This window comes from Sphaerodactylus townsendi, linkage group LG03, assembly GCF_021028975.2.
Source record: "Sphaerodactylus townsendi isolate TG3544 linkage group LG03, MPM_Stown_v2.3, whole genome shotgun sequence".
Classification (NCBI taxonomy): Eukaryota; Metazoa; Chordata; class Lepidosauria; order Squamata; family Sphaerodactylidae; genus Sphaerodactylus; species Sphaerodactylus townsendi.
The window spans coordinates 100,461,337-100,474,504 of NC_059427.1; the positions used below are offsets into that span (position 1 = coordinate 100,461,337).

General features: G+C 42.6%; 1 protein-coding gene across 1 annotated transcript in view; it reads left to right on the forward strand.

Annotated features, from left to right (window-relative positions):
• The first annotated feature begins 2,110 nt into the window (after positions 1–2,110).
• The window catches only part of LCP2 (lymphocyte cytosolic protein 2), a 42,333-nt gene continuing 31,275 nt past the window's right edge, over positions 2,111–13,168 (forward strand). Inside the window, exons 1-2 of the mRNA XM_048490547.1 lie at positions 2,111–2,374; positions 12,743–12,805. Coding sequence (XP_048346504.1) covers positions 2,297–2,374; positions 12,743–12,805 — 141 coding nt within the window. The 5' untranslated portion in view covers positions 2,111–2,296. The remainder of the gene's footprint in view (positions 2,375–12,742; positions 12,806–13,168) is intronic.

The following is a 13,168-nucleotide window of genomic DNA, read 5'->3' on the forward strand; positions in this document are numbered from 1 at the left end:
TTCTCCAGATCGGAGTCAGCTGCTCTTAACCACTACCCCATACCGGCTCTGATCTCAGAATATCTCAGATCTCCATTCTTACACTATCTCAGTATGTCCTATCTTTAAATCAACAAGAATGCTAATACAGTAAACCAGACTCATGTTTGCATGTAGATCTAGGCTGGCTTCTTCCTAGGTAATGTTGTGCAACCTTTCTAGTTTCTAAGAACCTTTCTATTTCTAAGAAAAGAGAAGTGTCTCTTCTCTGTGATTTTCCTTGCTGCTCTGTATGCTTAAGGTAGAGGGAATGTTAGTATTGAGCATACTCAGAACTTTGCATCCGATTGAGAACTGATCCACTATAAATGGATTGTCTGCTAGATGCTTACAATTAATCCTTTTTAATGAGCCAGTTATGAATTACACATGAACGCATGACACTGTCTTGCACTGAATCAGACCATTGGTCTATCAAGATCAATACTGTCTAACCCGTGGGTGCCTGAGGCTCTCTGGTGCCTCAGGAAGAGAACTTACATGTTGCCAGGTATCAAACATGAGACCCCCACCCTACCCTTAATACAAAGTTATATCAGTGAACCACAGCCCCTCTCAGTGAGATCTCTATCAACAACAGCAACATGTCAGGGCCCAGTTTCTTCCTTTCAGCTTTCCTGGATGGGACCCCCATACACCACTATTCCTTTACTTACCAGAGGTTAGATGAATTGCAGAAAAGGTTGTATGTAACAGGGAAGAACTACGGTCTGCAGAGATATTTGGCATGCTTCCATACTGAGCAATGAAGCAAAGGCTTTGAGTTGTGGGGAAAACAATCAAACAAAAGTCCATCACCCTCAAATATTGTAGGTGTAACTTGTATCTATCCCTGGTCCAAAAATATCACATCACTAAGTTTCATTAATAATACTAGCTTGAATCTAGATAAACAGCAGTTAGGGTGACTGGTGTGTTATATGAAGTTTCTACTTTTATCCAGCAGCTGAGGCTGCATGAGCAAGTCAGATTTTGAGAGGGAGAACATCACAGGAGAGGTACCATACTTTTTTCTTTCTTCTATTTACTTCTGCTTAAAAATCTAATTGATACTATTCTTTATTATCTCCTTTTAATTTTTATCCTACCCTTACACCAAAAACCTCAAGAAGACATACATGTGTATACAAGTTTTGACTCTTTGTTGGAGTTGGGCTTTTTCATTTTAAATTGTCAAATTTTTATTATGTATTATTCTTTATCTGCCCGGCAACCCCATCCAAAGCGCTCAGCTGTGGGATGTGTCACCATTGCAGCACTGCCCCACCACCTCCAAGAGGGCTTTCCAGCAGTACGGGTAACAAAATGTGCAAGGCTTACCGGACTTATGCCACTGAAGGGCCAGAGTACAGCTCTCCTTGTTGTAAACCCTGAGTGGGAGTTGGCTAATGCCGGCTCTGTCCCTGCGAATGCCCTGGCCTGCCCTCTCCCCATGCTGGCATCTGATCAGGAAGCCCTGCTGTGGCCCAGACTTATGAGTTCTGCAGCAGTGGGGCCGAGGGGCAGGGGGCCACCAGCACATCTGCTTCCTCCCTCAGGGTAAGTGCCCCAAGGAGGGCAAATGCACCGGCTCAAGCCCATGCCACTCCCTCAAGCCCTCTTGGGTTTTGTGGTGGTGGGGCTAAGAGGCAGGTGGCCACAGGCACATCTGACTCCTCTGCCATGACAAGTGCTCCAGGGAGACAAATGTACCAGCGCAAAGCTGCCCTTTTGGCCCCCTTTCTGCATGGGGTTGTTAGTTGAGGCAAATGACAAGGTTGACAATAGTTACTGTTGCTATTTTTATTAACCATAGTAATGTTACTGCTGTAATAAACTCAGAGATAATTGCAAGATAGCTTCCTTTAATCTCAGAATGTGACATGATCTGGTCAGTGGTCATACAATTTCTGTCTTCTCATTTTCAAACTTCACCATGCAATCATCGCTTTCAGCATGTTAGACATAGCTTTAGGCAGAAGTAGCAGCATTTCCTTGTTTACTAATTTAGATTCAGAAAAGGGAAGTGGTGAAGCTGACTAACCAGTAGACGAGTTTTCTGAGAAACAAGAAAGACCGTTTGGATCACAGAGGAAGCCGTTGCTTTCTTGAGTGTATTTTGAGCACAATTTTCAAGAAACCCAAAAATCTGGGAGCTCAAGGAACTGGATTTACTGGATTTTACCCAGTCTTGAGCACTAACTGTGAGTCCGACATCTGGCTTTCTAGCTATATTGGCATATATATGTCTGCAACTGGCTAGCCAAGAAGAACAGCAATGGACACACAACACCTTCCCTATCGGTCTGAAGTGGGCAGCTGGACTCCAGATGATTTGGCAGACTATTTCAGGAGGGTAAGTGGCACTTCATTTCAACTATTGTATCTTTCCAAGTAATATTCTGACAATAACTTTAGAAAAGTCTCTGGGAAGCCATTTTGAAAGACTTTACATCTTCTTCAGAGAGTGGCACGGGACTTGCTAGAAATACTTCCCAATGTATTAGCTTGAAAGGACATTTCTTACTGGGGGGTTTGCTGCAGCCTTGCATCTTAAGGCATCCCTGATTCATCTAGTCATTGTCAGCCCTTAATCTCACTACATGCCTGCTTTGACTACCTGATGTGGATTGTGAATAACTTCACACACAGCTGGAGCTAAATAAACATTTTAAGTAACACAATTCATGAACCAGGCAACACTGTATATGAAGAACAGAAAGTCTATACGCTCAAAAGCTTGTTGGTATGTAAGGTGTTTCTGGACTCTAATATAGCTCAGGAAACATGTAGGATTTTATACATTTTAGAAGAAGATAAGAAGACCAACTTAAAAAGCAGGGCCTTATCTACTGCAATGTCTAAATAATGGGTACAATACATACAATAGATCTCCAGCACTGGTCCATGGAAGTTTTTTAGTAAATGATCAGCTGTTCAGAATGGGATAAAGATCCAGCAGAATGCACAAGCTGTCTCCATGTGGTCTGGTGTATCTCACTAAATTTTATGCATCATATATATTTTTCCACCACCTAAAAACCTGTTTGTACTTTTAAGCATCATAAATTTATATATTTATTTCCATTCAAATATAGTTCCAAAATGTTCAAAGAATTTCAGCGCAGAGACAGGTAATGGCAAACCACCTCTGAACTTCTCTTCCCTTCAAAACTTCACAGAATCACTATCAGTCACTGTGACGTGACAGCTAAATAATAATAATAAATAATAGCTATGAATGGTGTATTTCTCCCCCCTCCTCCCCCCCCCCCCGCCATGTTGCAGACTTATTAGTTCAGTCTATCCCTGAAGATTTATGAATCTATCTGGTTTCTAAAACGTTCTGGGAAATTTTAGAAGTCTTGAGATAATTCTGTCAAGTCTCTAGTTTTGGCCTAGAATGCCAAGTAAACTGAGATCATCAACAAGATTGCTTCCTGGTTTCCTTTCCCATGCACTGTACAACACCTGCCACCTATTATATTGTTAGCTATGGCTGAATTTGATAGGAAGACATCTTGAGTGATGATGGAAGAAAACTCCAAATGAATAAGACAGAACCCTACTTGGAGCCCATTTGAATGTCTATGTAGTGACAATGGTGGCAGCAAAGAAACCATTCTTCTCTGCCACAACTGCATCTGCAGCATCTTCTCTAGTGAAGCTTTGTTCATGCATTCTTAACACAGAGAGTTGCCCGAGATGGCTTGGATTTGGCCTGCTGTAAGTCTTTTGTAAGATTTTTGCAGGGGGAAAAAAATTTCTGTTCCAACTTGATCTGAAGTTTAGATATAAATCAAGGTGTCACAGCACTTGCATATATGTGTTCTATGGATCATTTACATTCTATGTCTGTGACTGCAGTAAACAGGAACACAGAGATTGGAAAGACCATGACTTTCAAACCTGGCCTTTGTCTCATTTGGCTAGTTAAATAATTAAATCAATGAACTCAAATGTTCATTTTTATCCAAGCTTTTAGCCAACTGCAGTGGTCTAAAAGGCAATCTATTTGCTGGAAGAGCATTAGATATATGTGAGATAACCTTTGAAACAAGTGCACTGGCTTTCACTATGTCTCCATGTCAAGTTTAAAGCACTGGTTTTGACCTACAAAGACCCACACATTGAAGGAGTGCCTTTCTTGGTAAACACCCACAAATCAGTTGAGGTCACTGCAGTATGTTTTGCTCAATTTGTTTCTGAGATGACTTCCCTTAAACATGCAATCATAATTACTCATTGTTTATTTCTCTGCCCTGCCAACTCCCAGCCCTTATCCATGTCCCATGTACTTGCCCAACCTCACCTTCAGGCATTTTCTTCTCACCCTCCTCTTCCATTTTCAGGGTGGATTGGAGCAGCTTTGTCAATTTCACATAGTGCTTTTGAAGTTAACATTCAAGCAAAGATACAAGGAGGCTGGGTGGATTGTCAATGTCACATAGAATATTCCCTTCTCCTTATGGCAAAACCCCTTTCAGTCATTTTCTCTTTCCCTTGGTCCCCCCAAGGTAGACTATTTCTGGGGTGCTGGTGCAAATGGATGATTGAGTGCCAAGAATGTTGCCAAAGTACGATCCTGAGCTTTTCTTTTCTTGAGGACTGTGTCTCTGGGTTTGGGGGTGGGGTGGGGTGGGATACAGAGATGTGTAATGGTGGATCATACAATTTGAATGCAAACTTTTCCAAAAGGGCTGAAGGGAATATACTTGCAATGGAGATATTTTTACAACTTGTGATAAAAATGTAGTAGAGCTAGATGTACAGACAGAAGATTCTTGGGGAAATATGGAGGCAATTTTTCCAAAATAGAACCTGTGCTAAAAAGATTAAACTGACTGAACAAAAACAATGATTGGAAGTGAGGTGTGCATACAAAATTCATGGAAAACTACTGGATCAACAACACCTAAAATATGGGGTAAATGCAGCATGTGGAAAAGGCCTTGATTGGGGAGGGGGAACAAGAAAATCATAGGAAAACAGTAAAGAAAAGCACATTGATTAAATGTTTAGAATGCAATTTATAACAACTTTGAGCATCCAACTTTTGAATATTCAAGGATGCTCATAATTTGTGGCCAGTTGATCTCGTAATTAATTTTGACTCTTAAAAATAAGTTAATCTATACTTCTGAAATAAGAAAATTCTGTTTGAGTTTTATTTTATTTTGTTAGGCCCCTTCCGCACATGCAAAATAATGCGTTTTCAAACCACTTTCACAACTGTTTGCAAGTGGATTTTGCCATTCCGCACAGCTTCAAAGAGCATTGAAAGCAGTTTGAAAGTGCATTATTCTGCATGTGCGGAATGAGCCTAAGATTTATACTCTGCTTTTCCCAACTGAAGTTGGGTTCAGGGTTGCTTACATAAGAACAAAAAATATCTGTAGTCAACCTGAAGATAATATTCACCTCTCTTTCTCAGTTTCAGAGTAAAAAAAGGTAAAGTTTCCCCTTCAGTCGTATCCAACCCTGGGGTACCACTGCAAGCAGTGATTTTATAGGCAAGCCACTTTTGTGGGTTGTTTGCCATTGCTTTCCCCGGCTATTCTTTACCCCCTAGCTATGAACTAGGTACTCATTTACCAACCAAGAAATGGATGGATGGCTGAGTTGACCATGAGCCAGCTGCAGGATATCTGGCCCCCAGGGGGCTCGAACTCCTGACCGTGTGAGTGGAAGTGCAAGCACTTAACCACTACGCCACGTGGCTCCTGGGTTTCAGAGTAGAGACTAACAAACAATTTGAAACAAATTTAAGGATATTCAAGATGAGCTAAAACTAAGGGATTTAGAGCGATTAGTAATGTTTAGATAAATATAACAAATGGCTGATATATTATAGGGGCTTGTAACAGTTAAAAGGGAGAAAGGGGAAAAATCTAAATTAAAATCGTTACCATATATGTTAATACATTGCCTAAATCTAGCTCTGTATAAGTTAGTGAATATAGTTGGGGCTAATTTTCATAAGAGTGGAAAAAAGTAAAAGGTAATTTAAAAGTTTAAAAGTAAAAGGTAATTTTTGTAATGCTACACACAAGGTGGAAATGAGATGGAAAGTCAATTAGATCTTTTTTGCTGTTTATTCTTTATTCTTTTATTCTGATGTTTATTATTTAAATGTCACTATATGGGTTATTAGTAATTTCACAAGGGACAAAGGTTACTATGTGTTTTTTTACTGATCATTTTTATGTAGAATGGCAGGTCCATCCTGTTTGTAGTGGTTCTAGATTACAAAATTTTATATATCTAAAACCTAAAATCCATAAATAGTGAACAATTAAAGAACCCCAAGCCTACAATACATTGCCCATCCCAAGTAGTCCTTTTACCACACAATTTAAATTGCACATGTTACAAACTGGGAGGCCAGCTAGATGGAACAAGTCGGAGGAATGGGGAGCCTCAACCAAAAAGCCCAATGGAACATCTCTGTCATACTGGCATTGCAGACCAATTAAGGTCCTGCAGGGCTCTGGTGCCAGCTAACAGAGAGTTCCACTAGGTTGAAAAGACCCTGCCAACCTAATGTCCTTGGGGCCAGGGACCACCCAGAGATTACTACCAGAGTACCCTCTGTGGGCGATATGGGGAGATGCAGTTCTGAAGATATGAAGGCCCCATACATCTCAGGACCTTAGAAGTCAAAACCAAAACCTTGAACATGACCTGGAATTTGATCGGCAATCAGTGCAGCTGGCACAGCACAGGTGTGATGTGCTCTCTCACCATTGTTTTCAATGAGAAGTCTTGCCACAGCATTCAGGACTAATTTTAATTGCTGGATCAGTCTTAAGAGCAGGCCCATGTAGAGGGAGTTACAGTAATCCAGCCTCGAGTTGAGTGTTCCATGGATCCCTGCAACTATCACCTGCTGTCCCCAGTCCTGAAGAAACAAAATCAGCACTTTACGGCCATACCCCAAATCCCAGAATCAGTGAGGTGATGGATCAACCATGTCCAACGATGTCAAATGCTGTGGGGAGGTCTAATGACATTAACCACACTGACCTGCCTTGGTCTAACTGTAAATGGAGCTCATCCATGATGGTGACCAGCATGGTCTCCATCCCATGGCCAAGATGAAAGCTGAACTTAAAGAAATTCAGACTCCATGAATCCTCCAGAAGTCCCTACAGCTTTTCTGCAACTGCCCTCTCAGCAACCCTACCCAGAAACAATACATTCAAAATTGGGTGGTAGCCGCCCAGATCTGTTGTGCACCATCCAGTGGAAAGCAATGAGTCCTCAGGGGATGAGCAGAATCCACTAAGCCTAGACCAGGCTGGGAAGCAACAAGGACTGGGTTTGGAGCATCCAGGGCTCCTGCAGTCTCCACAGAGTGAGAAACAGGAAGGTCAGGACTCAAAACCAGAAAATGCCTCCAGAAGCAGGGCATGCATTCACCCTGCTCCAGCTGAAGAGACTCACGCACCTAGTGCACCTGAGCCCGCATGTCAACAGAGGCAGCAACGCAAGGAGCTTTTGCAAGTTAAATGGAGAAGCACACACCTGCTAGCTCAAAGAAAGCATCTTCTGCACAGGAGGAAGCACAGTCCTCACAGGCTGAAGACTAACATGCTGGTCTATATTAAGCAGAGAGTTATCAGCATAGATGAAATGAAGCACATGACTTCTGCAACGCTTCCTCTAACTTGTTGATGTGTATTCTGTCCCTCGGATCAGACCTCTGATGCTGAAATAGCTTGATGGACTCTCTGACTAGACTGCTCTCTGATGTAACTCGATACCTCTGCCTGGCAGTATAACACAGGACAAGATCCATAGGATCAAAAAATGGCTTCTTTAAGAATGGACACACCACTGCCTCTTTCAGCCTCCCTGGGAAAACTCCCTGTTCAAGGGAGAGGTTAACAATATTCAACAGGGAGCTCTGAATCACCTTGTAACTGGCCTTTACCATGAGAGACAGACCAAGAGGACAAATTGTAGGTTTCACAGTTGCCAATACTCTGTTGACATAGGACTGGGAGAGAAGACTGAAATGGTCCTCGATAGGACAAGAAGATGGCCAAGGGGCCTCCAGTTCCTTTATAGTATTAACTGTTGCTGGGAGGTTGCAGCAAAGTGACCAGAATTTATCCACCAAAAAAACTCACAAAAGCCTCACAGCAAATGGCCGAATCCCATACGCAGGGATGTAAAAGACTGAATCACTCTAAATAATTGTGCTGGGTATGAGCTAGTGCAGGGATCTGCAACCTGCGGCTCTCCAGATGTTCATGGACTACAATTCCCATCAGCCCCTGCCAGCATGGCCAATTGGCCATGCTGGCAGGGGCTGATGGGAATTGCTGTCCATGAACATCTTGAGAGCCGTAGGTTGCAGACCCATGAGCTAGTGAATGCAATAGATGATTCAAAGAAACTCTTCTTTGCAGCCTTAATTGCCATCTCATAGGATTTCATGAACATCCTATAAGACATCCTCTGAGAGCCAACATTGTGTAGTGGTTAAGAGCAGGTAGACTCTAATCTAGAGAATCGGGTTTGATTCCCCACTCCTCCACATGAGCCAGATTTATGTCCCCATTCATACATTCCTACTGGGTGACCTTGGGCTAGTCACAGTTCTTTGGAGCTCAGTCCCCACAAGGGGATCCATTGTGGGGAGATGAAAGGAAGAAGTTTGTAAACCTCTTTGAGTCTCCTTACATGAGAGTAATAAGGGGAGGGTCTAAATCTAAACTACTACTACTCCTCTTCTTTTTCTATAAGATGTTCTAGTAGCTTCGTCATGAGTTCGCCACCAAACTCACTCTAGATGTCTTAGTTCCCATTTCATTAACCACAGCTTCCTATTGTACCAAGGAGCTGAGTTGGTATGGGAATGAAGAAGATGTTGGAGAGCGATTGCCTCAATGGCTTCAGAAAGCAAGACATTCCATTTCTCCACCAGTTCATTTAGAGAACCAGTGGTAGGCATCAGATCCCTCAGAGCACTCATGAAACCAAGTGGATCCATGAGTCTCCATGGGTGGGCATAAATACGACCCTCATAGTAAATATGAGAGATACTGGAGCTAATATTGAAAAACAGTATCTTTCATGTGGTATGGGCACCTTTACATTCAAAATTGCTGTTAAAATCTTAGAAAATAAGAACTGTCTAGAAATTGTTGCTGTTCTTTTATCCATATATGACCCACTGCATACAATGAAATTACATTCTTTGTGAGAAAGGAACAGAAAAGATTTTTCTTTGTCTATTATATCTCTCAGCTGGACAAATTCACTTTCCCAGAAAGAAACTGCAAATCGGCATTCTTTTTGTGTCGGCACTGCTGCCACATCATAGAATGCTTTAGTTTTTAAAGCCATAAGTGGTTTCTACAACTACAAAAGTAATTTTATGGTGAACATGTTCAACAGCCAAATACACAGTATTGAGTTGTCCTGAACACAGGTTACCTGGCTACTTAATTTGTTCAGTTACTGACAAACAATTCAAATGGTGACCAAATTCAAAATGCCTCCCAAACTTCTTGCTGAGTCCATGCCTTGCAGGGACCTAGCACGGGATTAGGAGGTGAAAATCAAAAGTTGACTCTCAACTGATATCAGCTAAGCTTCTCCCTCTATTCCCCACCCCACCACCCAGGCTTATCTCTATAATTCCATCAAAGCTGGGGTTGGGGGAAGAGAAGTAATTGTCTTGTTTTCCTCATCACTTCAAACTGTCAGGGTGGAAGAGACTGGTCATCTTCCCTGCAGCCCAAGCAGTTTCAAACAGAGGGAGAAGCAAAGCAGTTCTGATCCCCAAGCTGTCATCCTGAGTTGTAAAGGCCAAGAACAGCTAATCTCATGCCATCCACTTTGTCAATTTGGGTGGCCATGATGAAAGAAATAACCTTTTTTTTCTTTCCACCTGAAATTAACAAAATGGGCTGAAAGCTTGAGCTGCAGGAGTTTGGAATCAGTCTGCTTCTATTCTCTGCTGGTCCAACTCTCTGTTTGAGGGGAGGGGAAACTGATCCTAATTAGTGGATTTTTGGGTTTCCCCTTTACCTAACCCTCCCCCGCTCCAGGGTATAGCCCTGGTGCCCAAAAAGTCAAACATGATTCGTTTTTTTCAGCTAGAGCTCAAGCCCCCATTTCCCCACCTCTGCTGCCAGTTCCCAGGTCCACAGGGACATGGGAAAGGGCGACTGGAAGAGCTGCATTCAGCTGAATGCTGAATTTCAGTCTAGCATTCACTTGAAGATCTCTCCCTGCCAGGTTTCCCAGGTTTACGTAGACCTGGGAAACAGCAACAGAAACATCTGGAATTCAACATTCTGTTGAAGCTCTGCTTGTTGATGTTTCCCAGGTCCACATGAACCTGAAAAATGGAGGGGGCAATTTTTTTTAAAAAAAAATGTCTATTTCAGGTTCAGGTTTTAAAACCCAAACAATTTCGGTAAAAAGCCAAATAAAGCCAAGAATTATAAGTTTTATTTGGCTTTACCAAAAAAATTCAGGTTTTAAAACTTGACTGCAAAATTTACTGATAAAAAAATTGTTCTCACCTCTAGTCCCATACTCATCCTAAACTCTCATTTAATGGGAAAGAGGGTTTCTTCTATTCCCACTCCCTAGGTCATCAGTTTGGACTGCAGAGGATAAGAGTTGATCATTCCTGTTTTTCCAAAGCCCAAGTTGAGGTGGAGAGAAAAGAACCCTCAAGAATTGTTCTTTTCTCTCCACCTAAAAATCTCCTGATTTCTACAGTTTCATGTCAGCCTAAGCTGACAATTTGAACTAGAGCAAACAGAAGGGCTGGCACATCTGAAGAAAGCAAACATCCCAGGATACAGATCAGAAGAACCTGACTCCCAGATGAACCATGCAATTGGCCTTGAGTTGGCTCCTGATTCCCCCTCCCACACATACGTCATGGAGTATGCAGCAAAATTTCCCCAGCAGGATATCAGAAGCTGACTCCCACCAGACTTCTCATTGTCTGTCAGGTTCTAGTAGCTGCAAGTCGGATAGGAACAGATTTTTAAAAAAACGGAATAACCTGCCAATTAACCAGCTGTCTGATTGCCACTGGCAAACAGAATGTGAACCTCACCAGGAGGCACTCAAGCATCCCTAATGGCAGATTTCGTTTCATAGAACGGGGGAATTTTCACCTACACTGTTTCTCCGAAAATAAGACATCCCCTGAGAATAAGACGTAGTAGAGGTTTTGCTGAAGTGCTAAATATAAAACATCCCCCGAAAGTAAGACGTAACAAAGTTTTTGTTTGGAAGCATGCCCGTCGAACAGAACACCAGAGCATGCAGCTGTGGAGCGGAAAAATAAGACATCCCCTGAAAATAAGACATAGCGCATCTTTGGGAGCAAAAATTAATATAAGACACTGTCTTATTTTTGGAAAAACACGGTATTACCCCTTCCAATGCAGTCTGCCAACTTCTCTTCTTGCTGTTCCTTTGGTTCCCTGGCTCCCAGGAGCAGTATTTGGGGGGACATTTAAGGGAAAGGAAATGGAGGAGGTGAGATGTCCCTTCTGGCTGAGCAAATCACTGCTGAATCCAACTCACTGTTTCTAAGGCATAGAAAGAGATAACAAGCAGATTCTCACATTTCCCCTTAAATATAGAACAAGAGCAGAGGAAATCTATTCAGTTGCTTTGTAACTTGTGCAGATTTTGCACCAGTATGATAAAGTGCATTTTGTTGAAGTGTACTTTGCTACATAAAGGACAGCATTACAGAAGAATACAATTTAATTTGGTAATGTACTTCCATGGGTGGGACTTTGGTCCTGCTGAGTCCTGTTGAGTCCTGCTGAAATTAAATAAAGTTTTTTTCATATATTCGCTTCAACAGACTTCATGTGAGAATGTAATAGTTGGGACAAACTGTATCTTCATTGATCATCTAGAACTAACATTATGTTTAGCATGTGACATGCTGCAGGAGCTTGTAATCAGATGGCAGCTGGAAGTTCTTCATATGAACCTATTTCCCAAGTATACAGAACCCCTGTTCAGACTGAGGCAATGGTACTGAGGAAAGGAGGGGCTTCAGCCTCTCAGGCCATTGTCCTGAGCCAACATGGTGCTGAGGAACTGTATGTATGCTAATGGACTACAAGTAAAGCCTCCCCATGGGGCAAATAGTGCCCTGAGAACATCTTGGATTGGGAAAATAGCACAGAGAGGAAGCCTGAAGCCCTCTCCCAGCAGCGTTGCGTCCACCGGGTGGGGAGGGGGGCGCAACGCCCCAGGTGGAGCCATGGTGGAGGCAAGGCTGGGCTGTGCCGGGGGGTTCCAGGGCGGGTGGTCCTACGGCGGGGCGCAGGGCATGCACACGTGCCCTGGGTGCAGTTTCCCCTCACTCCGCCTCTGCCACCTCCTGCAATTTTCCAAACTGCATCACACCCGTGCAATATTTGGGAATTGAATTTCCATGCGGAACTCACAGTGGCTGCCTGACTGTAAGCCCCTGTAGTGGCCATGTGCTAAACAGATCTCTGCTAATCTCATTGAAATAAACAAGCCTAGAATTGAAAAAGACTCCCACTCTGCATTTTTACTGGGATGACATGGATTTTTTCAATGTGTAAATTTCAATGTGCAAATTAGCTAATTAACAGCCTAACTTCATAAGGAATGTGTTCTGTGATCACTGTTTTGTTCAGCTGTCTCTGAATTATCAAAAAGTGTCCTAGGACTAATTCATTTTATCTTATAGTTAAACTACAAAGACTGTGAGAAAGTTGTGAGGAAACATAGCATCACTGGGCAAAGATTTCTGGTAAGTTTTTTTCAATACATAATATCAAATATCAAAAAGGCCTATTTCTTGGGATTGCTTAAAAGGAACGAAGTGTGGGTGAATCAGTAGTGGAGCTACACGGGAGCGAGGTGTGTGCGTTGCACCTAGCACGTTCTTGGAGGTGGAAAATCGCCCCCTTCCCCCCACGGCATCCCAACCCCCCGCCCTCCTTCTTAGTTTAGCCTGAAAAAGTTCAGACTGAAAAGCGGCCTAAAAATGTCCCTGGTGGGAACTACACTACCCAGGAGACCTTGCAAGCCCCAAGGTTAGTGTAGTTCCCACCAAGACTTTTTTCAGTCTGAACTGAACAGGCCTGAACTTTTTCATCCTGAATTAAGGTAA